Source organism: Seriola dumerili, unplaced genomic scaffold (assembly GCF_002260705.1).
Source record: "Seriola dumerili isolate Sdu_G_001 unplaced genomic scaffold, Sdu_1.0 BDQW01000044.1, whole genome shotgun sequence".
Classification (NCBI taxonomy): Eukaryota; Metazoa; Chordata; class Actinopteri; order Carangiformes; family Carangidae; genus Seriola; species Seriola dumerili.
The window spans coordinates 83,800-111,509 of record NW_019174299.1 but is presented as its reverse complement, the minus strand read 5'-3'; the positions used below and the strand labels follow the sequence as shown (position 1 = coordinate 111,509).

The 27,710-nt window shown below is 42.7% G+C and overlaps 1 protein-coding gene across 1 annotated transcript in view; it reads right to left on the bottom strand.

Annotated features, from left to right (window-relative positions):
• Positions 1–18,544, bottom strand: part of LOC111217505 (collagen alpha-1(XI) chain-like) — a gene marked incomplete at its 5' end in the record, with an annotated part of 41,674 nt that extends 23,130 nt beyond the window's left edge. Inside the window, 15 exons of the mRNA XM_022739405.1 lie at positions 172–228; positions 388–471; positions 646–720; positions 2,214–2,276; positions 2,754–2,795; positions 2,906–2,959; positions 3,065–3,175; positions 3,260–3,379; positions 4,308–4,715; positions 6,308–6,439; positions 11,307–11,469; positions 11,954–12,167; positions 12,502–12,669; positions 18,410–18,424; positions 18,532–18,544. Of these exons, the coding sequence (XP_022595126.1) occupies positions 172–228; positions 388–471; positions 646–720; positions 2,214–2,276; positions 2,754–2,795; positions 2,906–2,959; positions 3,065–3,175; positions 3,260–3,379; positions 4,308–4,715; positions 6,308–6,439; positions 11,307–11,469; positions 11,954–12,167; positions 12,502–12,669; positions 18,410–18,424; positions 18,532–18,544 (1,719 nt within the window). The remainder of the gene's footprint in view (positions 1–171; positions 229–387; positions 472–645; positions 721–2,213; positions 2,277–2,753; positions 2,796–2,905; positions 2,960–3,064; positions 3,176–3,259; positions 3,380–4,307; positions 4,716–6,307; positions 6,440–11,306; positions 11,470–11,953; positions 12,168–12,501; positions 12,670–18,409; positions 18,425–18,531) is intronic.
• Positions 18,545–27,710: the final 9,166 nt, after the last annotated feature.

Here is a 27,710-nt window from a genome sequence, read left to right as displayed (position 1 = left end):
GGGTAGATTCCACAAGAGAGTGGAACATACTGAGCATGCATAATGATGAGGTTAGAGTGGGGAGAGAGTAGAGCTTGTGCCTGGTCAGCCAGAATGTGAAGCTGAGGTTAAAGGTTGCAACAGCCCTTGAGGTATGATGCAAATTTGGTCAAGGACAGAGGAGTGCCTTACCAGTGGGCCTGGTCGCCCTGTGAGACCCATTGGACCTGGAGGTCCCTTCAGTGACAGCTGGAAGAAAAGCAAAACCGGGTGGTTTATTTATGCTGCACATGGTTTGCTTTGGTCTTTAATATGCAATGAAATGGCCTTCGGAGAGCGTATAATGCAATTGTCAACAGTCACTATGTTATAATATTGCAACAAAGTGCAGGTTTCTGTGACGTGTACCTTGGTCTGTTGCAGGATAGCTTGTGCCTGTGCCTCCTGGGGAGACACCACTGGTCCCTTCTGGGAATCACCTCCATACTGGAACTGGGGGCAATGAGAGGGAGGAGTCATCCCCATTGCAGGATTTCCCAAATGTAATGAAGTTCAATCACACAGCCCCCCCTTGTGGTCATGCCACTACACCGCACTGGGAAAAAGGTGAGTTATCTGAGTGTTTGTGTGTGCATGAGCATGCATGAGTGTGCTTTAAGGTCTTACTGGTAGCATCAACAGGGTTCCTGGAGGACCTGGAATTCCATCAGCCCCAGCAAGACCGGGACGTCCTGGGGGACCCTGAAAAGAGAGGACAAGTAAAGGAATAAGCATTGACTAGTGTGTGTGTGTGTGTGTGTGTGTGTGTGTGTTTGTGTGTTTGTGCGTGCGTGTGTGTGAGAGAGAGAAAGAGATAGGGAGAGAGAGTGTCTAAACGGAGAGAAAAACAATGAGTGCAATCTAATCACTGTAAAAACAACCTTTACTCTATTTCCACAGGGTGTGTCATACACACACACACACACACACACACACACACACACACACCTTATCTTGTTTTTACATATTGTAAATGACCATTTTGACATGACATTTAATGTAGCACTGAGTCATAAAGATTGTGTGAATCAGATTAGTGTCTAACAGGTATTCAAATTGGTCCTTTTGTGCAACAACTGACCACTCTCTCATTCACTACCCCCTCTGAAGCGTTTGGACAATACGTTACTGCAGGAAGTAGTAATATATATTGCTGTCACAGTGGCGAGAAAAATGTAATTAACAAAGGAAGACAGACTGGTCGGTCAGGGGTTCATCCTACAATGAAACAATAGCTTGAAATTTTTTAGAGGAAAAGAACATGACAGTGGCTCCAGATGATGGGATCGCCAGCACAGTCTCCAGACTCTCTAGATGATGAACTGGACAGATGGTGAAAGCAAAGCAACACACATTTGTGTGAACTTCTGCAACAGAGCCGAGACAAAGTTTCTGAGCAATATTTGTTTTCCATTGTAGAAAGTGCGCCACAAGTGTTTTTGGTTGTAGAATGAGTCAAATAAAAAGATTCTATGCTTCCTTAAAAACCAGTAGTCTCAAAGGTTTATACACAGTATAGACCTTAATTTCAGCCCTGTACTTCAGGATAAAATTTGATAATTATTTTTGGTTACTCTTTTTAATGCAATGGCTAATTATTTGTAAATATATCCAATTTGTTCATCCGGTACTCACTCATTGATTTCAGCTATATTCACCACTGTTGCATCTCTTTTGATTTCATCTTCAATAAAATAAAATATAAATAAAATAAGATAAAATAGGTTTATTGATTTGTTATGTAGGCTGAACATGAACTCTAAATAGCTCCTGAACACGTGTAAAGCTTGCAAGCCATGGGGATCTGCATGGTAATAAACTGCCATCATCAGCTTTGCAAAGCAAAATGATAAAGACCATCAAACTAGTGGGAAATGACAGAGCATCTGTGAGTGTGTGTGTGTGTGTGTGTTTGTGTGAAAGAGTGTGTGTGTGAGAGTGTGTGTTGGAGTGTGTTCCATTGTGATGAATCACTTATCCAAGCAATCAGACACACAAAATAAGAAAATCAGGTCAAACATGTGTGAGTCAACATCCGTCCCCAAAGTCCAGCAGGTTCGGTTCAGTGAACGAGGACATCGTGATCCCATGGACATGTTTCAGACTGACCCGAATCTCTGTCCCTCAAGTGAAAGGGTCAAACTGAGGTCAACTGGACGTTAAGCCATTCAGTCCACACCCTAAGCCACACTCACCAATTCACCAGGATCTCCCCTGGGTCCTGGAGGACCTGTTGGTCCAGCTGGGCCAGTGAGCCCCTGTGAAGGACACATTTACAGCACTCAAACAAACATTGAAGAGCTTCACCATACTGTAGCTTATAATTAAATGAGTATCTTCCTCTATGTCAGACTCAGACCCTGCAAATGCTAGACAAGATTTGTTTATGTAGTTTTGAGTGAAAATCTTTTTTTTACTTCTTTGTGATGGTCTACTTTTAGTTGTTGTATGGAAATACATAAAACCACCAACCAACAATATCTCAAAAAGCAGTCTTTCACAAAGTGTCATTTGGCATGGCAACATTTTGTAGTGCATGTGTCTCTCTTTTTGGTGTGAAACCCTGTTTCCTTTTAATGAAAACACCACAGTTGCGTTCCTGATGGCTACAATCCAAAATTCTTAACATTTCGCACCACATCTGGACGGTCACATTATGGCACATCCTGTATAATTATGGCGACGGCAGTCATCATTTCCATTTTCTCCTGTTTTCAGGCAGAAAATAGGCTTACCTCTGGCCCTGGTAGACCTGGGGGTCCCACCGCCAATGAACCCTAGAAACAAGCACAGATAGAATGCAATGTACATTAGGAGAGTGTGAACCGATTCTCATGCTCATAACTAAAGCTACTTGACTATTCATGAAATGCCTCTAGGAGCTCACCGGCTCAATAATAGCTGGCTCTCCCTTCTGGCCTTTCTCTGCTCTGAGGCTACCCTGAGGTGGGGAAACAGATGAATAGATGTGGATTGTTAGAAATCAGTCAACAAAGGCAATTGAAGACATGACCACTCACTTGATGAGTTCACTATGAGAATTTACCTGTCCGTCCCACGTCTCTGCTCTCTCCCGCTCCGCAAATTCAAAGCCGTCCTCGTATGCTTCATACTCCTCGTACTCTGTGTCATTCTTGAAATCTTCGTATTCAAGAAGCTGTTAAAGGATGAAGAACTCCATTAGCGACGGGTACTATAAATGCCTCGGTGAGGACACTTACTGTATTTGCATTTAACCTACCTCATATTCAGTAACATTTGGGCCCGCTGTTACCGTGGAAACTGAGAGATCATCATAGAGGTCTCTGTAAAGGTCATCTCCATACTCTTCCACCAATGGCTTCTTTACGGGCTTGTCCTCCTGGAAGCCAACACACACACACACACACGCACACGCACACATGCACGCACGCACGCGCACACACACACACACGTTTGAATGAGTCATAGAAAAGATGGACCAGGGCAGACCAAGCAGTTCTCATTAGCGCATAGTGCCTCCGAGTGAAGGCGTATTTTGTGTGTTATGAATGTTAGCGAACAGGTGGATTTCATAGCAGTGTGTTGGTTATCCAGAATACGGGTCGACAGGTGTGCAGTTAATTACAGTGCTGGAGTGTAATTAGCTGATGGACGACATCAGATTCATGTCGCAGCATGGCAGAGACTGCAACAGCTACAGAAACAGCATGAGCATGAAAAATGAGTTTACTTGGCAAATTAGCAAAAGTAAACATGAAGGAGACATTACAGAAGCATCTCTTGTTTGTTGCTGTGTCAAGTTAAAAATTGATTGAAATTTAAAAAAACAAAAAGAAGGCTGCACAGTTGTGGTGGGATATTCAAAATAATGTGCAGTTTGATTTAAACAGTTTATATGGTATCTGAGCACAATGTTCACCTTGAACCAAATATTCATTCTGTAAGTCCACATACTGTACATGAAAACATAAACTGTATAAAACATGCATACCATGTTTTTTTGAAAAGTAGTATGCATGTACTAGTGCATGTTCTGCAAAAAAAAAAAAAAATACACACACACAGCCAGAAGGCTGAGTGAGATAAAGAATTTCTCATTTAAGATGCATTCACCACGTTTTCTGCTAGGGATGTAGAGGATGTGATGATTAGGATGGTGCTGGTTAGTGGTGGTGGTGGTGGTGGAAAGCAACTGTAGAAGGAAGAGGTGCTCACTATTGTTAGGAGGTATTAGGGGAGTGATCGGTTAGAACTGGAAATGGCAGGAGGGGTGAGGTTGGAGGGCATCTACAGGCAAACTTGTCTACCTCCTCAGTTACCACTGATTCAGGCACTGCAGTGGGCACCGCGGCGGGTGCCTCGGTTGTGGAGTCAGGTTCGTGTGTGGGCATCTCCACGAGGGTCTTGTCGAAGACTTCAGTGGGAATGACAGTTTCTCGGGTGTTCTTAATTTCTGGCAGCACTGTGGTCACAAAAGGTTCTTGGGATAGATACTCAGGCAGTGTTGTGGACACTGTGAGGAAGCCGTCCTCAAGACCCTCCTCCTGATGCTTTTTCTTTCTGGATCCCTTCTTGCCCTTCCCTTTGCGCTTGCCTTTCGAGCCCTTGTCTCTCTTCTTTTTGTTCTTTTTGCCCTTCCTGTCCTTTTTGGAGACCTCCTTTGGTTCTTCTGGCTGGTCACTTTGCATCAAGGCATCAGACCCAAGTTGGGAGTTCTTTTATGAAAAAGGGGAACGCAAGATGAGACAAACACTGCTGTGAATGAAAAAACAATGGCAGAAATAGCCTGCAACAGGAAAGTAAAGCAATTCATATATGACCTGTGACACCTTTAAAAAGTAAGACACCTACTGTGATTTCCACTGGTAAAAACCTAAAAGCAAACATGAAATGAGAAGGAACAAACACATGTAAAGTTGTTTCCTCTTAGTCAAAGCAGAAGACATATTTGTTTGGGAGGTCAGAGGTCACCCTGTCAATGATCCTATAGAGGTGCTAAGTGTTGCAAATTCTTGCTCTGGCAAGTGAGTAAATATGGCTTGTGTCGTCCTCCAGAGTGATGTCCATTACATGTCAATAATATGAATGGCCTCTGCCTGAAAACACCGCTGAAGGCCAAGTCTGTGAAAAACACCAATGACGTGATTTAGATCCACTTGTAAACGAGGTCTTTGACTAAGGGAGGACGATGGGAAGTAGGTCAGTGGGGTGACAGATGTTGACATGTTCTGGATACAGAGCGTGTTGCTCAGCTGTAGTTCTACAAAAGCCAGCTGGATGACTATCGGAATGGCCTCACACTACCATTAATGGACTGCGCCTGGACCCTTATCAATGTCTGCACACAAAAGTTGACAGACACACGTTCACTCACATAAGTGTGCACACATGCGAGCGTATGCATGTGGCATACGCTTAAAAAAAAAATAGCCGCATAGATTAGGCAATTCATGGGTTAAAACTGTGTATTCCTCGAAGCCCAGCCACACACACACACAAACCTACACCTCCACTGACTGCTTCCTTCCTCCTTATCTTTATCTTTCACACACCACCAAAGAAATATACAGTAATTCATATCCATGATTGATTCTATTTTTTATACACGCCTTGAGGAGGGGAAGAGCTATTATATCGTGTTTGAGTTATGGGCTCTTGGCATCCGATGTGTGTGTGATGTGTGCGTGTGTGGTGTAGTTGTGTGTGCTGATGTGTGTGCAGTGTGCCGTGCTGTGTCGTATGTGTGTGTGTAGCTCCTCCTCTTGTGTGTGCTCAGTTGGAGCTGTGATATGCTCCTTGCCAAAGGAACACCTGAGCTTAAAATGCTCCACTGCTGGCTGCGTTTGAAAGAAGACGCTCATACTTTGACTGATCTTTTTGCAAAACACTTGGTACATTTGCACTGTGCTCAGACCTCTTCTTGGCTGGGGCCGACGTCTGCTTGTAAATTATATGATCAAGAGTCTCTGGGACAAATAGCTCTATTGATAGGTGTGCTTGTGCGCCTTTTACTGGTTGGCTGTGATGCAAGCGCCTCTTCAAGCCCACTTTAGCAGCCAAAAGGACCTGACATGAGTGTAAGAAGTAGAAATACATCTTATTGCTTAAACTTATTATATAAAAAAGAGTCTCTTCTACAAGAATATGCAAAACACAATTAAACAGTAAATAAAATGAATTAAGATTTCCAGGACTTTGTGTTCAAATAGCAATACATGTGATGTCTCTGCAGTTAACTGAGGTGAAACTAAACCTGTGATTTTTCTTGGGGGGTTTTCCAGTCGACATTATCTCCTGTTGGTGGCACTATACTAACCTCCTGCAGGTCCAGGGTTTGCCTGTTGTATGGCAAAGCAGAGTCACAGTCTGGTATGTAGTTATCACAGTAGTTGGCAGCAGCCTGGGCATCTTCCAGAATCAGTAGTTGCTGAATATCTCCCTGAAATAAACCAGGGAACAGACAGAGAGGAAAACAAGTGTCATGTTATGAAGTCAAATGTACAGGAGAAGAAGAATAACCCCATTGGAGCACTGACAGAAACATTCAGTAGCTGCTGCCGCACTGTGAAGAGACATTTTGCGAGGACAAGACGACTGAACAATACCTTGTACACCGAAGACGCTGTGAGAACGACAAAACTGGCTGCATACCTAGATGTAAGGCAAAGTGTATCAAAAAAAAAAAAACTGCTACTGCTGCTACATTTGCTACTGACTACTGCTTCTCTGTGTTCCATAACTCCACGAGGGGCCTGACTGCGTACACAAAACAGTCAAATAGCTCTCTCTCACCCCCCTGTCAGGACCTTTCACTTCCCATCCTGCCCTGGAGGCGTAGCCAGTGTGTATATACAAACACGCACAGAGACAGCACTGCTGGACCCTGCAGTGCTGAGCCCAGAGCCTCTGTTGGCTTTGTGGCCTCAACATCACTCTTCTGCCCACATTGCTTTAGAACATAATGCTTTGTAGTGCTGAAATAACTAGTCGATGAACTGTCAAATACGATACCAAACACAGAGCTTTACGGATGTTTTTCTGTTACATGTCACCAATAAATAAAAATTATTATTACAACAAGATTAACACAACAATTGTGGCCCAATTAACTTTAGCCACTTGTCATTATTTTGGGGCATCATCATGTGTTGAATGATGAGAAAAAAAAAAATTAGATCCAAAAGATTAACTGAAATAACGGTAAAATGATTCTCTGTGAGACGCAAGTTGGAAAATAATTCAATATAAATGCAGGCAGCCCCATGGCACTGTGTTTGACAGGGTTTAGATTACATTAGCGATACGAATCTATGTAACTGACAGGCCACTGCAAACATATTACCGGGTGAAATGTTATCCAGGGACAGCTGGGCAGCCATTTGTGATGAATTAAGTCAGATTAACTGCTCGATGTTGTGGTAATTACAGTCCCATTGTAATCTCTTTAATTAGGCTTTAGCGGCCAGAGGTGAAATAAATCAAAACATATCGCTTCTCCGTTTCCTGCCACCAGATATATATCTTCTAACGCAGCTGAAATCAGGCCTTATCAGCACTGCATGTCTACGCAAAGCCTGGATCACCATACGCAAAACTGTAAACCTCGGAATGACTGTTGAAACACTCATTTATGCTTTAATACATCAAACATGAAAGGAGTTGTTATCCACTTATCCTTTTTTTTTTTTTTTCTTCCTGCTCTGGCAAAAAGCCAGTGTCAAGCAAAGGAAATTATTGCACTCTAAGGTGAGAGTGAGAGAGAAAGGCAACAGGGAGTTAATCCAATCTAATCCAATCTCAATTTGAGATCAAAGGCAACACTTCTACAGAGAAGTTTTCCTGTTTTTCTTGCCTGGCAGGGGCTCTCCGCTGAGTAAAGTGTTGCCCAAAATCATGTGTGCTCTGCCATTCCCCATTTAGGATGGGGGCAAGGACATCTGACGAGGACGTGAGGATGTGCTGAAAAGGAAAACACCTCAGCTGAATCCACAAGTTTCTGATGGCTCACAAACATCCTGCATGAGTTCACGCATGGCTCCACTGGCAAAAGTTCACTGGTGTTTCAGGGAGTGACCTCTTTGCTTTCCCCCTGCTGTCTGCAATAACTTGTTTTGTGCCCGCTAGCCAGCACCTCATACCGCTTTACCAAACGACAGACCTAATATGAGGCACTGTCTGCGCATTTGCAGCCTTAATCAGATCTCAACCCTTAATAAATATCTTGTGTGAGTCACAAACTCGTGTCGGTTAAGGAACAACCGGAAGTTTACCACAAACAAGCTCACTGTAATGGAAAACCCTGTTGATGCTCCTCATTTGTTTAAAGTGCAACAGATGCTCACATCTAACCAAAAACATATGACCACCATCACACATAAGTCATTACCAGCCCAAAATATGACTTAAACAGACCCTGACCCTGACAGATTCGATGTGCGTCTCTGATTTGGGTGATAAGTCGGCGTGGTTGCTGAACATTAAAATAAAGCTGCTCTTTAATGATATGCTTGACAAGTCATGGTTTCAACACGCCTGTAACAGTGAGCCAAAAAACATTTATAATTTCCAGTACTAATCGAGGCAGAGGGGATCTGAATTTCCTAACAAATAAACGCTGGGCTGGATCTTATCTAAGCAGTCAGCGTGTTTGAGGCACAGACACAGGGCACACAGCAGCCAAGTAGGAGCTCAAGCAGACTTGTGGACAGTTTGATGTTTGCTTTACTGCAAATGCAAGCAGAGTGTTGAGCTTGAGCACCAAACTTCTGTAATCATTTGTATGCAATCTGGAAGCAATAGAGACATTAGTGGCTGACCACGGTCCCCATGCTCCCACGCTGAGCTCCCACGCTGGGAGAACTGGGCCGGAACACTGGCCTCCTCCCACAGAACCAGGGCCTGGGAACAGAGGCCCAGAGGTCAGCCTGTTTAATCTCTCCTCCCCTGGTACCGGCCTCACCCGAGGTATACAACACTGATGCTTATACTTGTGGCAGTGAATGCATACGTGCACACAATGACACTCATATTTCACCATCACATGTATCGATGAAAGAACGAAAACAGAAAAAATTATTTGACTTTTTTGAGATTTTTTTTTTTTCATGTTGTCCAAAAAAAGCAATATATTGATTCTAAAACATTAGCACAGTGACCACAAAAACAGCACAGGCTGGACTAAAGGATGGATCTGGGTTAGTCATCACAGAAAATACAGTATCATCATCATAAATTTTCACATAGAATGATTTAAAAGGACATGGGAGTGTTTTTGGAGCATGGCCAAAGATGAAATGGTCTCCATTGCTTCTGAAAAGGGGAATTTATAGAGCCCACAAGGAGACACATTTCCTAACTGAAGTGGAATATAAAGAAAACTGGAGAGTCTGTCAGTGTCTGAGAGCAGGACGGGAGGGGCAACTGAGGTTAAGTTAGGGCATAGGGAAAGTAAAATGAATGTGTGGACAAGGTTAAGGGAGGGGGGGGACTACACACTCAAAACCCAAATTAGAAGGTGTTCACCTGTCAGGACATCTGGTTTCCTCCTGGAGAAAGTGAAGAAGGTTGTGTTTCTGTCCATTAGGCCAATGGGGGAGTGATAACAACCCTCCCTCTGTGCTTTGTTCAAATTTAACTACGCTATGTAATAAGGTACACTTGCGTGTACCTTATTACACCTCTATCTGTATTTCCTTTTTCTCTCTTGCTCCACAGCTGAGCAGACACAGAGCCACGAAGACATAGCAGGGGAAGGGGCTTGAGCTGATCTCTATTTCATGCTGTGGGCGAGAGATTTAGAGTGGAGCCTCTCTGGGAATGACAATGGAGCAGTTGTTGCATATTGTCATGTGAAGCACAGAGAATGACTTATGACAATAGAAGTTACTGCACTGAAAAAAAAAAAAAAGAAATTGGAATCACTCCCAGAGTTTCGTTTAAATCCTCTTGCTCTTCCACTTTTCCCGTTGCATATTGATACATGTGTGGGCACATACTCTAATGCTATTAACTGAAGAAGTGCACTTCAACTTCAAGAGGATGAAAATGATCAACTTTTTCAGGCAGACGCAATTTGAAATGACGAAAAGCGACAATTTTATCCGTGACGCATGTCCCCTGCTTCTCGTTGAAAGACACAAAAACCCAACATGTGCAGCCAAAAGAAGCAAGTATCATCCTGCAAGAGGATGAGCCTTGGCCCTCACAAGACATGACCAAACAGTCAGACATGTTTCCTGGCGCCCAAATGCACAGATGGCCATTCAGACTCGCATCAACACATCTATAGCCAACAGATCCAACTGACAAATCCAAAAAGCAAAGAGTGTGTGTCATTTCTTGGCTTTGCAATGACGAGGCCAGGCATGTACGAACAACACGCCCCCTCCTCCCCCAACTCCTTCCCAAACACCTCTTTTCCTCTGCCCTGCTTTGTTCCTGCAGCACTTGATTGACAGGAGACCCTCATCACCCCATAGCCTCTTGAACTGTGATTTCTTTTTTTCCCTTTAAGTCTTTTCCTAAGTAGCTTTAAAGGTGTAGGGGGTGGGGGGTGGGGTCGGTGGTGGTGGTGGTGGGTGGATTCCACAGTCTCAAATACAGTTTATATCTCTGCTTTTCCCACCATTTCACCAGCACAACTGGACTGTACTGTATCATACTCCATAGATCACATAGAGTATATGATGTTTGGAGATGCAATTTACACAGGGAACTTGCAAATTCTAATTTTCTGTATTTCTTGTGCATTTTTATGCACATTTCTCCAAAATTTAGCCCTCAAATAGTTCTACTTTGTTTTAGAACAGAATTTGAAGCAATGTGGGTATGAACAGTGCTTGGCAAATGGTGCAGCAGGGAGAGGTTCTCTAATCTAAACAACAAACGATCCAAACACTCATAACTTTACTCAACTGGCCATAGAAAAGTCTGAAGCAGTATAGATTAAACGCCCTCAGTTTGGTTTAAAAAAGTGTGATAGTCTACAGTCTTCATATGAATGAAAACAAGGTCAGTGAGGCGTCCCCCTGCAGTGTCTTGTCAGATGACTATGTTAATATGCAGTGTATATTACCCCAGTGAAAGTCTCCCGTGGTTTCACGTACACACTTAATAACACAAAGTTCACATCATACTGACCCTCCTTTTCGTCTTTATGTAAGAGATGCAGGAAAGGACACACGCCTGCTGGGGATTCGACTAAATCCGATGAAAACCAGGCAAGTGAACTGGATAAGAGTGTGACACCCAAATAATACGTGTGATTGTCTGTTCTCAGGGGCTGCTGCGCTTTGATAATGTCCTACCTCAAACACATCTTCGTCCAGCAGCCGTGTCCCAAACACAGTGACACCCTCTGTACTGACGACAGCATCGTCCCCTCGCAGCAGATCCAGGGTCTCGACCTTCTGGCAGTCCAAGTAGAGGGTCACAGACTTGTCCTGCACGCTGTAGGCTATCCTGTGCCATCTGACAGATCAGAGACAGAGTGAGTATTAACAGACAGTTAGCAAAATTTAGTATTTTGTGTCTGAAGGTAAACCTGATGCCCAAAAGAATCAGCAATGTAAAGAGTTGTTTCATGCCTCTTGTAAGTGCAGTAAACTTGAAGTGTCTTTGAGCCCAAGGGGACTGTGAAGGATTGATTTCCTTAACACCTTTGATCAGGTCAAATCAATTGCAGCGAGTGCTCCACAACCACCTTATTCTCTTTGAGGTCACTCAAGCTCAAGCACGAGGAGTGAGCTGTACGAATTAGACTGCAGAAATGTGAGGGCTGCCTCAGATTTCAAGGTTTGGGAAAGTTATACATGCACAGTTAATATAGATTACACTGCTGATCTACTGAACACACACACATCAGATATAATGTGCTGTTGAAATCAACAGAAAGGGCAGATGTTTTATTGATATCTGGTGTAATGGAGAGGTTATAGGCCCTCAAACTACCCACTTTCCATCAGCTAGGTTGATCTTCTTGAAGATGGGGTACATTTCTGGTGTGGGCTGCCCATGTTGGTCCTCATAGAGGAAGACAGGCGAACGTCCCACCTCCAGCCCCAGCTGCTGGACCCCCTGGTCATCATACACTGAAAGCAGGAAGAACTGGGAGCCCTTTTTAGCTCGCAGTGTAGCCATCAAGGAGAAACTCTCAGGGAATTTGGAATCTGAGAGGGGAGAGAGGAGAGGAGAGGAGCTGTTAAGTCATACAAGAGAGAGCACAGCAGGAAGCAGACATTTTTATAACATGCAGACACCACCTGCTGCCAGTGAGACCTGAGCAAAGATAATAATGATGAAAAATATTGCCCATGGAAGCAGCGAGCACCCACGAGGAGGAGTAAAAGGAGTTCAAAGTCGGATTTCTAAAGGTCTTACTGACTTACAAAAGTGACACATTTGATTGCTTTTTGCCATTTTTGGAAATTCTAATTGCCGGATGGGACCGGAGGCTATGCTGTATGTGATCAAGTAGGGGGAAAAAAAAAAAAAGTCGGCTACCAGGGAAAAGTTGTTTGGTGGGAGCACTGAGCTGGATCTTTTTGTCTATCTTGTAGGCCAGGTCCGGCTGCTCCATGCCCCTCCTGCTGCTGCAAAGACCAGCCTCCAAGGACACCCCCTCCATGTTCTCTGACAGGTCCAACACCCGCAGGACATCAATGAGATCAGCTGGGAATGGAAACAAAGGAAAAAAGTAACCATCTACACACAGTTATAGAGAAGATATAAGAAATAAGAAATATAGCTTTTTTTCTTTCTTTTGATGTCATGCTCACAGACAAGATAAAATAGCTGATGCCCTGCTTTCTGTTAATTCCTGTCTCTACCATTGTATGGAAAAAAAAAAACTACTTATGATAGGGTGGAGCTTGTGGCAGATGGTGGCAGCATGCTTTTAGTCATGTCAGACTCACAGTTAAATTCTGCCAGTGTGACAGCACTTTGTTGTCTGGCTCAGTTAAGTGCTGGTTGCTACCAAGCTGAAGAGCAGGGTTTAGTGCGGCTGAAAGCCGGTCTTAAAGTGAGGAGGCTTCCTGCTTCCTCAGAGTCGGAAGAGACCAGCTCCTCTGAGATGTGGCGGCAGGTGGCCAGGCTTCTGTGGGTGTTATTATAGGATAGGGGTGGTACACAGCCTAACCCATAATCCTACTGCAGCACACCTGACAGCTGACACCTGCACACTGCTCACCCTGCACCAGAGAGCAACAATATGCCCACATCACATTTATCATAATTTAAACACTTCAATTGTGTAAATAAGTGCATCAGTGATTCATATATTCTCACTGCTAAAACATCTACCCTAACAAGTCAGAAAGCTTTGTATTAAGCCTTAGGAAATACACTTTTCTGCCAATGGGGGTAAAGTCATTGTATATGTTCCCCAAGCAGTTGCCTGATTTTCTCAAAGTGCATGTAAACATCCTGAAAAAAGACAGAATAAGGCAAATTGCCGCAGCACTATCACGATAATTGATAGTATTCTCATTAAAACAAGTTGATTTTTATTCTAATTATTTTTCATTACAATTGATATAATTAGTTTTATTATAATTATATTATAATTATGCTTTTTTGCAATGAGCACAGCAACTACTGCCCCTCTAGATATGACGTGTCTCCCAGTGGTGGGTCTTTCTCATTACAATGAGCTTGTACTTTATTTGCAGTCTGCTGGTCATGTTATTAGATGTTCTGTTGATAAAGTGTTGCCGTGAGCATTAGCCAGGATCAGAGTTTTGTGTGCAGCCGGTCTCCCACCAGCTGCTATAGAGAGTCTGTTTGAGGCGACTCAGCACTTAGCATTCCAGGCAACTGAAATGAGGATCCTAAACCTAAATTGCCTCCTGTAGCTCTCGCCGCTCATACAGAGCTCGCCTTTTATTCTCCTCGTTAATTAAACATGTGGAGAGAGTTTACTGTTGCCCAGACTTTGCTTGCAGAAAAACACCGCGTTACATTTTATGGCATTATTTATTTGCATAGCACAGGCCGTTTATTCCAAGCAGCTTTGAGAGCTTGCCCTCTCAGTCCCCTAGCATGGCAATGGGGCTGTAAATAGGTTAAGCTGTGAATTACAGCCAGGCTCCAACAATGGAAAACATTAGGTACAGATCTAAAGGTATTTAAGACCTCAGGGCTTGAATTTTGAATTTATAGAGAGTCATGAACAAATTGTGTAAATTAAATAATTATAGAAGTTCCAGGCTTTTAACAACAAAAAACCTCAGGCTCTTGTATGTACAATGTACAATTGGCACCATTAAATGTTCACCCACACAACATCATTTAGGATGCTTTTCAAATCTGCTCCAGCCATCATGATAGTGAACTTAGACCTAAATGCATGGAATAAGGTATCTATTGACTTTAAAAGGCTATGGCCCGGTCGGCCACACTTAGATCAGGAATAAGGAATCTGAACTTTTTTTTCAATTACACATTTTTGGGCACTTTTTAAGGGAGATTCATTCCCAACATAACATGGCTTAATGGCTCTGTTTCACGCTTCATTAAATGAAGTCTTTGTCTTGTTTGTCTCTTGGTCTCATATGGTTAATAAAAATAAAACAGGTTGACAGTGCTGCTTAAATTGGCCAGTAACATGAATGGATTGCAACAAATGCATCTTCATGACATTTACTAAAGTAAGTGAGTCATCAAAAAAGGCTGCATCGTTGAATCCCCCGAGCAGGCTGCCACTTCAGAAGCACAAAACAAAGACACAGCAATTATATTACTTTTCATTAAATATGTAAGCATCTGCATGTCTGTCAGAGGACTTAATTCGTTGCAACAGTTTACTTTGTACTTTGAATCATGTCTGGGTCCTAATCCTTAATATTTGTATTTAATTGCGTTGGTAGGAGTGTCTCTGTCATTGTCTGATCCCATGTGAGCTCTGTATAGCTCTGTTGTGGCCTTGTTTGATTCCTAACTGCAATCGCTCAGACTCAATTTCCTTTGGGATGGCAAAGTTGAAAGGTTGTGTTTTAGTCAAAGATCAGAATCTACTGAACTCTCTCTTCCTCTCTCTTTCCCTCTTTCTATCTACCTTGTTCTTTCTCTCTCTCTCTCTCTCTCTATCTCATGCACAGGGAGGAAGAGGGGTCATAAGGCAGTTATGTTTGGAACAGTCTGAATAATGTTCTAAACTGAAGCAACATGGGTCTAATTATACAGGATTCTTGGGTTTCTGTCAACGCATCCAGAACAGCACCTGACAAAATGGCCAGAAAACAAACTAACACAATTCATTTCAAGCAATCCAAAGATGATATTTCTGCCCAGACCACTGAGTTTTAACGAGAACTGTTGCCCAATTCTGAACATGTTCCAGCCATGGGCTTACAAGAGACTGTTGACCTCTGACACTCTCAAGACAACAGAAATGAGTCAAAATGTGCAACAATGCCACAGGGAGAAATTCGAGACAGGCAGAAGAAATTCCTCCCAAAAAAAGAAACTGCTTTCACAATGATCCTTCAGTTAAACATGCAGGAGAAAACAGGCATCCCACACCCAAGTGTGCTAAATAAACTGCTGAGGGATATGTTTGGCAAGCTGATTCGCAAAACGTGGGAAGAAAAAAAAAACGTGCATTGGACTTAAAAAGCTGCAACCCTGATAGCTGCTGCAGAAAAAAACATTGGATACAAGAATGACAAGTTCCTGTGGAATATCCCCCTCAGTACCACCACCCCTGACTCTGGCGTCAAGAAGAAAACCCCAGGCTAGTGGCAGGCTGCCATATGAAGTCTGTATCCACGCAGCATTCAATAAAGCAAAGCTATCTATTCCCTGTTTTGGATCCATTCATGTCACCTAGAGTTGTGCCAGTTCTTGCAGTCTCCTCACCTATCCTGCAGCACTGACTGTCTGAGCAGGCTTTGCTTGCATCTCATTAGTCTTCGTGCTAATCGTGTCCTTACCTCACCTGTCAAATATTCTACTTCTAAAGATACTTTGGAAAAGAGGAAGGAAGTGGAGAGGGAGAGGAAGAGTACGGGTACAGATGAACAAAACTTGCAAACTAGTGGTTGCTCTGCCGGCCTGTGTGTGCAGCATGCTGTCCCTGCCACTTACAGAAACGGTTCAACAATGTTTGAAATAGCATAGTTGAATCTCTATGGACTGATGACTCAGTGTTCAGTCCAATCACGCCAAAAGGTCAGAGTACATGGGAAGCAGCTGAAACATCCAGCACATTTCACAAACATCTGGCAATTCTGGGAGAACAGTTGTAGCTCACCCACACTGCACAGCGTATGATTAGTGTGTGGGTACATAATAATGCGCGTTCTCTGCATAAGACATTTCTGGAGTCTTCCTTTTTCTTGTTCTCGAGCTTTTCTCCGTGAAACAACCACGTCTGCCCAGCAACAGTGTGCTGTGTGCAGTTTTCCTGACAAAAAGGAGCTGAGCACCCCACCTCACAGATCACGCTCTATCCCCTGCAAATGCCACCACACAGTCTACATCTGTGTTTTTTTGCTCTGGCTGTGCAACACTTGCCACAGTCTCTCCATGCCCTGCGGTCACACATCTCAGCACCACTGGACAATCGTACATGGACAATAATGTGTTCTCTGTGTGTCCGGAGCTAATGTCTGTGAAGACACTGTTTATGACTCACACCACCTACACTCCCTAGTTCAGCCTGAAAATACCACTCCACTCGCACACACGCACACACACGCACACACACAATAGTACACTGTCCAAAACTATTGCGCCTGGGAACTGGGGAATTTTAACAAAAAATTAAGCCAGTATGAATCTGGGCAATGAGAATTCCCCATGATATATTGGACCACACCCTGAGATGAGAGAAAGGAAAGGACTGATATTTAAACATTGATTTGGAGATGTGCATTCATCTTATAACAAATAACATGACGTAGCAAAATTTGTATGTATAAAGCTGAAATATATCTACAGTATGTTATTCTTTTTCTTTTCTTTTCTTTTCTGGATCTCTTCTTCCTTTTGAAATATCTGTTTATTGAAACATTACTGATGAGTGAGCATTTCTTCAGAAAAGATTTCAAACATGACACCTTGTAAAACAGATGGTGATTAATAATGAAAAATTGCTGACAGATCCAGTGGAGGTGATCGAATGAATCCAGACACTATTTCTCCCAGGCTGCATGAAGAATAGCCTTAATCTAATTAGCAGTGGGTGTGACCTTTTGTCTGGGTCACTGCTGTGTGAGGACAACAACACTGTGAGACTAGGAAAGATAATATACACTCTGAATAGGTGGAAATTTAAACACACAAACAGCCAAATGTTAGTTAATACACAGTCACACCAGAATGACCAAACCATTTGCAAACACTGTTTATATATAGCTCATTTATAACGCCCACAGAGGGGGGGGGGGGCAGCATGTTGGACCTCTGCCTTTCTCATAATTTCTCTCTGTATGACTGTTATTTTATCTTGTAAACACAGGTTATTAAAACAGAGAGGGGCACATTAGAAACATCCATGGCGAAGGTAAATCTATTGTAACATTGAGACAGAGGCATTTTTGTTGGGCTGGGAGTCTGCACACTGAGAGGCAGCGATGTTTATCGCTCTGAAAGTGCTTTGTGGTTGGGTCTGCTTCCAGTTATCCCTGAGCGGCTGTGCACATGACTGCTGGGAATGGTTTTTAACATGTTCTGAGGGGATATGGATGATGAAGTCATGAATATCGTTGGGAGACAATGAGAGCAATGATGAAAGCAACCAGTACAGCCTATTATAAAGTCTTTGATCCATTTTAAGCATGTAGCCTGTAATACTAAATTATTTGTAATAGCGTATTATTAATATTCGAGTTTATGCTCTCTATGCCTGTGTAGGCATGAGGCGAGACAAAGACATGCATGAGTTTTCATGCTGAACTAACTGCGCATGCGCTGAAAGAGTGGAGGGCAGACTGGACCTGACTTGAAAAGCGGCGGGAAATGCTCTCGGTCTACATGCAAACTACAAAGATGGCAAAGACCATGTCGCAAGAGAAACTATTTATCAGAGCATTGTCATTCACTCGCTATAGATCTGAACAAGACACATAGTCAGAGGAACAAAGCACAGAAGCGTTAAACTGCACCAGTGCCACTTTCCTCTTCTAACATATGTCCTTGCTCCTTGCTGTTATTATTATCTTCATTTATCACTATTATTATGATTTAGCTTATTCAGAGAGAGCTCTGCTGAATATAGGTCAGTGGCTGTGTCCTGTTGTTTATGCTCGCTGTTATATATTTGGCGTTGAAGCTGAAGGTCTGTGGTGGAATCTGGTTACACATTTCCTTCCAGTTCTCATCAGCACCACATTCTTCAATCTCCACAGTTTGTTCTGCTCATGTTTGTTCACAGCAGGTCGGTCCGGCAGGCCAAAAGCTGCTTGGCCCGCAGAGAAAACACCTGCCCCTCAAGGCCTCAGACTGGGCAGGCTATCCACACAAACACACACACACACACACACACACACACACACACACACACACACACACACACACACACACACACACACACACACAGAAACACACATTTGTACTTCTATACTTGTGAGGACATTCTACAGTAAACCTATTCCCTAACCATAATCTCCTCTGCATGCCTAACATTGGCCCTTAACCTATCATGACCCACTTTCTAACCACTGAACGTCCTTTAAGAGGTGGTGGAGGCTTTAGAATTTCCTCATGTTGGAAGATCTTTTCTCATCTCTTTATCGGGTCCTCATAAATATGTAACACAGCACCACAACAAATACAAACAAAGGTGCACCAATACAATTTCTATAGCATATGTGTATATACAGCATTTAAGACCTCAGGCACAGAGGATTACCCAGACACAAACATGCAAGCGTACACATGACCAAGCCCATTCACGTTTCAACTCCAAGCCATCACTTAGTCCCTCAGACATCATAACACTGAGGCAGCTATTATGGAACGAAACACGAGCGCTGCCGAAATCAAAGCATAACACTATATGCTACGCACACCATGTGTAATACAGGTATATACACACGCTCCTCTACTGCAGCAGCTCAGCGTCTATGCTAAAGGACAGAAGTGTAAATATGAGCAGGGCCACCATGTCACTGAGGGTCGCATATTGTTTTTCAAGAGCGTACACATGGCTCCGGTAGGAAGGTTTACTACTGTGACCTCTGAGATGTGGAAGAGATGGATGAGCGTGATAAATCTCTTCTGAGGCTCATAAACTGGGATAAAGACGCAGATGACATGTTGAGGGACACTGCAAAGGAGTCAGCTCCTCTGATGTCTGCTCATTGCAATTCTACAGGAAGCATCTCGCAACTGGTGCCACAAGAAGCTGCTTGAAGCATCCAGTGATCAGAAGCACAGAGCCACAGAAGCCTGAGGGGAAGGGAGTTACTGGGTTTCTGGATGCCAGATGTGTGTTGAATACTATAGATTGCAGTTGCAGCTCCATGAACTGTTTAAGCATAATTTCTACATATTAAAGACTTACATGGAGAATTCCAAACACTTTGCCTCATCAAAAAGTCTGAGAAGCATTTTGATGTGACACTTGCGGCATCAGCAACTAGGGACAGACATCAGCATCTCTGACACCTCTGATGTTTAATGTTTCCATTAGAGAAACACAAGCTCATAACAGAAGAAGACAGTAGAGCTGTAACGGGCATCAAAAAAATTCCTCTTTTCCTATTCTCTATCCTGCTAAATTCACTTGCCTTTTTCATTTGCCACTAATTTGCTGCTGGATCAAAGGCGAACAAGGCTCGCCGCCCTCCTCTGGGAGTCTGGTAAGGGATTGGCAAGGAAGTTGGATCAAACGGGACGCAGTGAGGGGGCTACATGCACAATTTCTCCTCTGTCATAGAACCCGTGAAGGATTAAGGCATAAGCAGGAGGAGGGAGATGATGTAAATGAAGTGATAATGCATATAAAATAAAAACAAACACTCCCTCTTCACAGACTTTGAATGGAACATTTAAAAAAAAAAAAAAAAAAGAAAAGGAGAAAGAAAACAGAAAAAAAAAAAAGGCGTTGAGGCAAAAGAACAGAGGATTCTAACTGAAACTAACTGTGGACGTTTGCAAGAATGTCTCACTTCCTGTCAGCAAACATGACTACAAAGTACTCTCTCATCTCTCTCGAACACACACAGAAAGCATATGGGAAAACATTCTTTCGCTGCAATAGACACACACACACACACACACACACACACACATGCACATGCACACAAACACTCACAGACTCAGAGGCACACAAACGCATTATCAGCCACATGCACAAATCTAAGACTGCCATATCAGTGCCGCCATATGTCCCATGCAATTTGAAATCATCTCAGCCTCTCACTTCACAGGCCCTCATTAGAGAGCAGTGGACACCACAGCCGCCGTGTCGCATGAATATGATTATGACAGTTGGCTCACTTCCTTTTGCCATCGCTTTATTTCAGCCAATGAAATTCCAACAGCTCCTGCCAGCCCTAAAGTGGGAGCATGTGGAAAAGCCACCAGTGAAAATGAGACATCTTAAAGCACTCGAGGGTGACCACAGGGTTAACTCCTGCTGTTGGGGCATGTCTCTCCATCAGGGAGTCTCTAAACCGCAGCACCTGCAAGGAAATAAGTCTGCTGCCAGTCGAAGATACTCAGGACATGGCCACGGGGCATGGAGGCCTGTGTGGGTGACAGATAGCAGTGGGCCAAATGACATACAGTGTAGATGCGCAACCTGGTTGTTACAGGCTGTCTTGGGGAACAGGGACGTTTGAAAATGGCTGCAAGGCTTTGTTGAATATGCCTGAAAGTGCATCAAAAACTGGAGTCCATCAGAACACTGTGGCACACAGACAGACACAGCATGTAAAAAATTTTTAATGTGCCAGAATAATCATAACTAAGGTAGTAAGAGAGTTAGTGCTAAACACCTTCACTTAAGAACTATGTGAGCAGAGGGCACATTAAACAGATCCATGACAGGAATTTTAATCTACTCAGCTCGGTCAGTGTTCAACCATTCACCTCTTTCTCAAGCCAACGCTAAATCTTTTCACAGTAAACCGACGCTGGTCACAAGCAAACTCAAAACATGACATCATGCATCTCCTGAGGTCGCTGCAGGCACACCTGACCTGACACATGCAGGAAAAAAAAAAGACATATTCATATTCAAACCTTGGAAACGTGTTCGATAACAATGCAAGCTGGAGCAGGAAAGAAGCTGATTGAATCAAAGCGTGCCCCCTTTGTGCAACGACGCGAATAATTAATAGAATGTGTGTGTGTGTGTGTGTGTGTGTGTGTGTGTGTGTGTGTGTGTGTGTGTGTGTGTGTGTGTGTGTTCAAATAATACATAATTGCACATAATTTTCTTGCAAAGTTCTGAAACGTCCCGACAACTTCTAAAAGTCATTTGCGCCAGCTCACGGTTGTAATCCCGGCCTGAAGCGACTCTGTGGGGCAAGTAGCAGCATCACCACAAACATTCACACAGATTCCCAGCACAGATATCAGCCTCTCCCACACCAGCCTGTAAGTGAGCCGCACCAGACAGAGACTAAAGATTATTCATTGGTTCTAACAACTTTGTGCTGGCTGAAGGCCAAGTGATGAATGAAGGCGTCTGGAAAAAAAAAAAAAAAAAAAAAAAAAAAAAAAGTAATAGAGACCGGGATAAAGGAGAAGTGCATCATTTACAGAAAGCACTAAGGAGACTTCAATGGACACTTCTACTTATTCTATAGAAAGTGGATATCTTTATTATTTCACTGCAGTTGTTGCAGCTTGATACTTTACCCGCTTGTGTGGTCGTCACGTGAAGCAGGATAAAAAGAAATAGCGATATTCTCCTGCGCGACCTGGTCCTTACTAAATGGTCCATCTTTCCAGGCGGAGACCCCCCTCTGCCTCCGCAAACACCAAGTTTCTACTGTACTGTAGTTCTGTGAGCAGGAACTAAGCAGCCATGCGGTGAGAAAAGGAGAGAAGCCGGTCCGTAGTTCCACTTGCTTGATTGTTGGTGAAGTTTTGTTGTTGTGATGGCTCCTCTCAGTTTCGCTCTGTCCCTCTCATTCAATTTCTCCCTCTCACCATCACTCCCTCCCTCTGCTCTCCACCTCCTCCGCCTCTTCCCTCCCATAGGACGGTGTCCTGGGACTCATGGATGAGCGGTACGCCTGCACAAGACTCCGTCATAAATCACTTTTATTACTCGCGATAATTTGTTAGGTCTCACTTCTTAAGGGTGCTCATTAGGAACAGAGGCGATAGGAACTGTTTTACCTGGTAACCTGGCAGTTTCCTCATTTTTGCAGATCTAGCCATGTGTAGAAAACTTTATCATCCACCGAGACTGTAACAAGACAGGGATTAAACTATTTGATTTACAGTGATGGTCATGGTAGATGATGATGATGATGATGATGATGATGATGATGCAAACATTTCAGATATTTCTGTATTTAATTCTAAGGATTTGGCCCATGGATCCCATGTTAAGTGTCACCTGACAGTGAAGGGTGAAGGTTTGACCAAATCATTTGAAGCTGGAGGATGTATGTGAACTTCACAGGTGCAGGTAAATACTCCTAAACATTAAACTTCAATGAGCAAGTTTTTTTTTTTTTTTTTTTTTTGCAGACCAGGGCGTGTTATCTCCACCATCAGCCTAATCTCATCCCAGCATTTCAGCAGCAATGCTTGTTCGGGCTGGAGCTTGACCACTGAGAGATGGAGCTGGGGCTTGAGGCTGGAGGCTGAAACATCTCAGGTTAGAGGTCGCTCAGTGCTGACAGTGCAAGATCGGTCGGCTTGGTTAGTTCAGAGGCAGTCACACCTGGCTAAAAACCATTATTTAAAATAATAAGATTTATTATTGCACAAGCATTAAATTTAATTTGAGTGGTCCTCCCTTTAAAGCTCCCCAACATAGGCCAATCCACCAGGCAACAGAAAGTTCATGTTCACACAAAACAGAAATATATATTTTGTCCTTGTTTAACCTCATCACAATGAAGAAATATTTACATTTGAGCATGTTTTTACAGGTATAACATCATATGAGCAGAATTTGCATAAAATGTCAAGAAGTCAACAATGTTTGAGTTGGGACACTGCTGAGAGGAATGAGCAGAAGTAATATGTTTTGACAAGTCACCTACTTCTTCATACTGCAGGGGACATTCGTCCCAATCATCTGCCAAAACTTCTGCCAAAGTTGATACAGTGTTGATCACTTGTGGATGCTGAATACGCTCCTGCCAGAAGCCTAACTAATTCAAGAAGACTGTGGTATTCAGTTGAAACATGCTCTAAGATAAGACTTGTGAAGACCTTGTCTAATTGGAAAATTACCAAAGACCAAAAGCTTTCTAGAGTCCAAGCTACAACAGGCCTTTGTAAAGTAACTGGGAGCTGGAGCCAAACTGTAAATTCTCAAGGGAAAAGAGACTCAAACCACAAAGAGAAGGAGAAACACATCCATTTAAAAGACACAATTCTTTCTTTTATCCAAAGATGCTGTTCCATATTATTTCCAGCCAAACCCAACTCAGAGCCACAAAGTATTAGACATTAAACACCACTGACCCGCAGAGAGCTCTGATGTGAAAGCAAAACATGGTAATGCTTCTTCATGCTAAATAAATTATGTATTCATATTCTTCAAAATAAAGAACCCTCTGGCAATGTAAAAGACACATTTCCTGATCCTCAAAAACACTGAATAGTGGGAGCACATGTCGGAGACTGATTAGAAAGAACATAGAAAGAGAGATAGAGGCGGGTTCAACAGAAGCATCCAGATAACTGGACAGATTGAGGTTGATCTGGTAGGTAAACAATGGACCCCCTGACCTCCCACCATCTCCCTTCTCAGTACCAGCTTAGCCAGCCTGAGTCAGGGCCACATTCCTAGCAGCTTTTAGCAGATAGTTACTAAGAGTCCAGTGGGTAGTCTGAGCTCTGGGTGAGAAATATTTCAGAGCATGTGCTATGTACCTTTGTCCAACTACTGGACATGTACAGCTTACAGATACTTCTTCTTTAAAACAATATAACAAAAACTCGGGTTTGTAACGAACACTGAGTCGTTTATGAAGAATTACTTGACAAACCTCACCCAGACTTTGGTTTTTCCACATGTCTGGCACCAAACATTCATTGATTGAGCCTGAGACCCAACACATATATTTCCATTATCACATATGACATGATAAAGTAGTTCCATCCATCTCATGCCACTATTTTGTCAACTTCCATTAACCAAGAGGGTTTCACAGATTAGGCTGATAATGAGTGATGTAAGGTAAACGGATGATCATTTTTCAGGTCGGTGTAAACGCATCAATGCTGCTAAAAAGTGCTATACATGGAGAGTGAAGTCTCTTCATCCTGATACTCAGTCTGCAGAAACTCACAGAGCCACTTTTTTTTCACATTACAAATCTTGTGGAAACACCAAGATAGGAAATTATACTCCATGTGTTTTGACATGTATTCATGGATTAGTGGTTAGAAACAAAATCACAGGTGAGGTTTGGCAGGAGATGAATCTATTACAGACTTTGTAGAAGGAAAAGAAAAGCTTAAGGAGTGTTTCTGTTTCTGTTTCCCCTCTGTACTTCCCCCTGTTTTAGTTTTAGTCTTTTGTCATTTTTATTTTGTTTTTCTCCCTAATTCCTCAGAATGATGCATGTTGTGCTTACAGTACTGGAGTTGGAAGTTTATACCAGACATGTGATCTTTGGTCTCACAAATCAAAAGCATCTCTTTCTCCCTCTGCAGGTCATTCTGTGCTGATAAATGATGGTGGACTTTTCTTATCATTTAATCACTGAGAGGGTTGACTGGAAGTCATCTGTCATCACCTTATTTTAGGCCCCGTGAGACATAGTGAAACCTTATTAATCTTCAAGAGGAGCTGATGAGTGTTTAGGACTGAGTCTGCCTCTGGTCTGCTCCTTGTGTTTAAAACATGCCAGAACAAGAGAACAGGACAACTGTTATCCCTGTCAGGAAAAATATACATCCAAACAAAAGAAGCAAGTGACGCTTTCAACTTGCCAAAAATTGATTTATGTATGTTTCAAAGGAAAAAAAATACCTTTCTTCCATATGCAGTCATTGTGAAATAACCACCATACAAATCATTTTGCATCCCACACCAATCCTTAATGGGCTTGCGGTGTCATTGAATTGTATATTATGTGATAAACTTGTTATTACTTTCTGTTATTGTGACATAATGAGGATTTAAAGATGAGTGTGACTGATGATTGTGTATCTGTGTGTGTGTGTGTGTGTGTGTGTGTGTGTGTTTGTGTGTGTGGTGGAGCCCGACAGCTCATCTGTTGTCACTTAATTTCACCATTTATATCAGAATTGTAAATGAACCTTAGATATGAAATTTTTTTCTGCACATGGCGAAACAGCCACCATCTGTCTGCCATGTATGTCATGAGGAAGAAAAGCTATAAAGCTATATGGAAAATGTGGTCTTTTATGCAGAATTGGCGTAAAAATGTGGGTTATGTCAGTGATTACGATACAAGAAAGAAAAAAAATCTGACATCCTTAACTGATCGAGAGTACAAGTGAAAAAAAAAAAAAAAGGCAAGAAAAGAGAACAAATGCACATTTTGCTTGAGGGGAGAAATGTAGGTTAATCTGTCAGAGGCTGGTAAAACCCCTGATCTGTCAAAGTACCTCAAGAGATATGTGAAAGTGCCACCCACTGACTGCTGGTGATAGCATCTCAATATATCAGACAGCATGCGTTCTTACATGAGAGTTTTCACCAAACCACACCGTCTGATACAAACCCATCCTGCAACAGGTAGTCCGGGTTTAGCTGCCTACGCTACAAGTGCACATTAGACAGGATAAGGCTGCCTGCTTGGTATTTCGTCATTACTACACTTAGCTTAACCAATCATGGTATATGGAATTTGAAGAAAAAAAAAACAAGCAAAAAAACAAAACAAAACAGTGTACTTGAGCTTTTGTTGAAGGGAGCGAGATGCCTATCAGAACTGAATCTGTGCACAGGACTGGATGCAAAGTTGCGCTATCAGTTATATCACTCCACACAGTTGGGACCATAAAAAGGCATACAGAAATTTTCCGTTATGCACTGGGCCAGTGAGAGGAACTGCCAGTCTGGTGATAATTATAATCATTAGAGATGGACCGGAGACTAAGCTAATTAACATCTAAGGACCATGTCTGTTAAATGAACTGCTCAAACAAATAGACTAAATAAACTCAACCAGCGACCACACTCAAGCTTACCCTACTGTGGACCCTCCTTCACTGTTAGCTTACGGCACCAAACCCCATGATTTTGTTTTGATCTCTAAATGGCAAGGCGATTATGTTTGAAAAGTGGTATTTGCAGGGACACTTGAGGTAAACCTGGTAAACCGAAATACTGACTCCAAAAATGATTCAAAACATAATTTCTTGGAACTTCCAAACATGTGTGGAAGACGTCTAAAATTTGTTTCCATTTTTAATGCAAATATGCCCGAAAACTCATTATGTTCGCTATACTTTTATAATGAATGAGTAAATTCCATTGATATAATGATAAATACTTTACCGTTAAGAGTTACAGAGTACGTGAGAACTTTTAGAGTGAGCAAATGGTTTGGTCAGAGGATTTCTGCAGCGTGGTGCCACAGTGCCTGAGTGGACAGTCCCATGGGAATCTATTTGTGTACTTTGTTTGCCTAAGATCAGATGTAACTGGCACCACGCTGTTGTTTCTCTTTGCTTTCTAATTTCACTGCCCTTTGAATAACCTATAGGTGGCAATGTTTCAGCTTGTTTCCATGAAGCACATACATGCCTCAAAAATCGTTGCCTCCATATTTAAGTTAATGACATGAAAACTACAATCTAGATTTCACTGTTTGAGTGACGCTATTCAACAGGCATGTGTCTGAGAATGCACAAATGACGTAATAATGATGTGCTGTAACTTTATGAATGTTTTGAAGAATGGCATTCACTGGTGATCCTCATTGTACCATTGCTCTCAAAGCACCCTCTGTGGAGTGTTCATTGCCTGTGGTCTGCAGCTGCAGCAATTATTTTAACTCTCCTCTATTGGTGTAGCTCGTGGGCAACTCTTTTAGCACTTGCTCTCAATTAACGGTGTCCTCTATCTGCCTCGGAACCCCTCAAACACTTTCCCAGCTCACTCCTTTCGAAGTCTTTGCACCCATTCTTTCCCTGCTTTTTAAGTCTCCCTCCCGCCCGCCCACCGACCCCCAGCTTCTCTATCCCTTCGTCCCTTTCTTCGCCTCTATTCTCATGAAGTTTGCATTCCACACCTCCTCTGCAGACTGCACACAAAAGAGCAGAAAGCGCCACTCCTGACCTGTGGCAAACATTCCAGTCCTCTGGGCCCTTTCACTCAGCCAGAGTCCCTTGTCCTTCCAGCAGTATCAGCCAGTCTGTCTCTTGTCCATTGCCACTGCAAGGAGATGCCACTAACAAACGAGGACAAAACAAGTGAAAGTCAGTCGATGCACTTGCTATATGGTGTGGAATATTATTTTAGAAATTATTAGTAAAATTTAAAAAACAAGAATGCATAAGAGATAATATTTGAAATGATTTGTTAAAGCAGATAGTTAAATGTGCATATTTAGAACAGCATCTCTATCCAATCACATGGCTCATCTTTA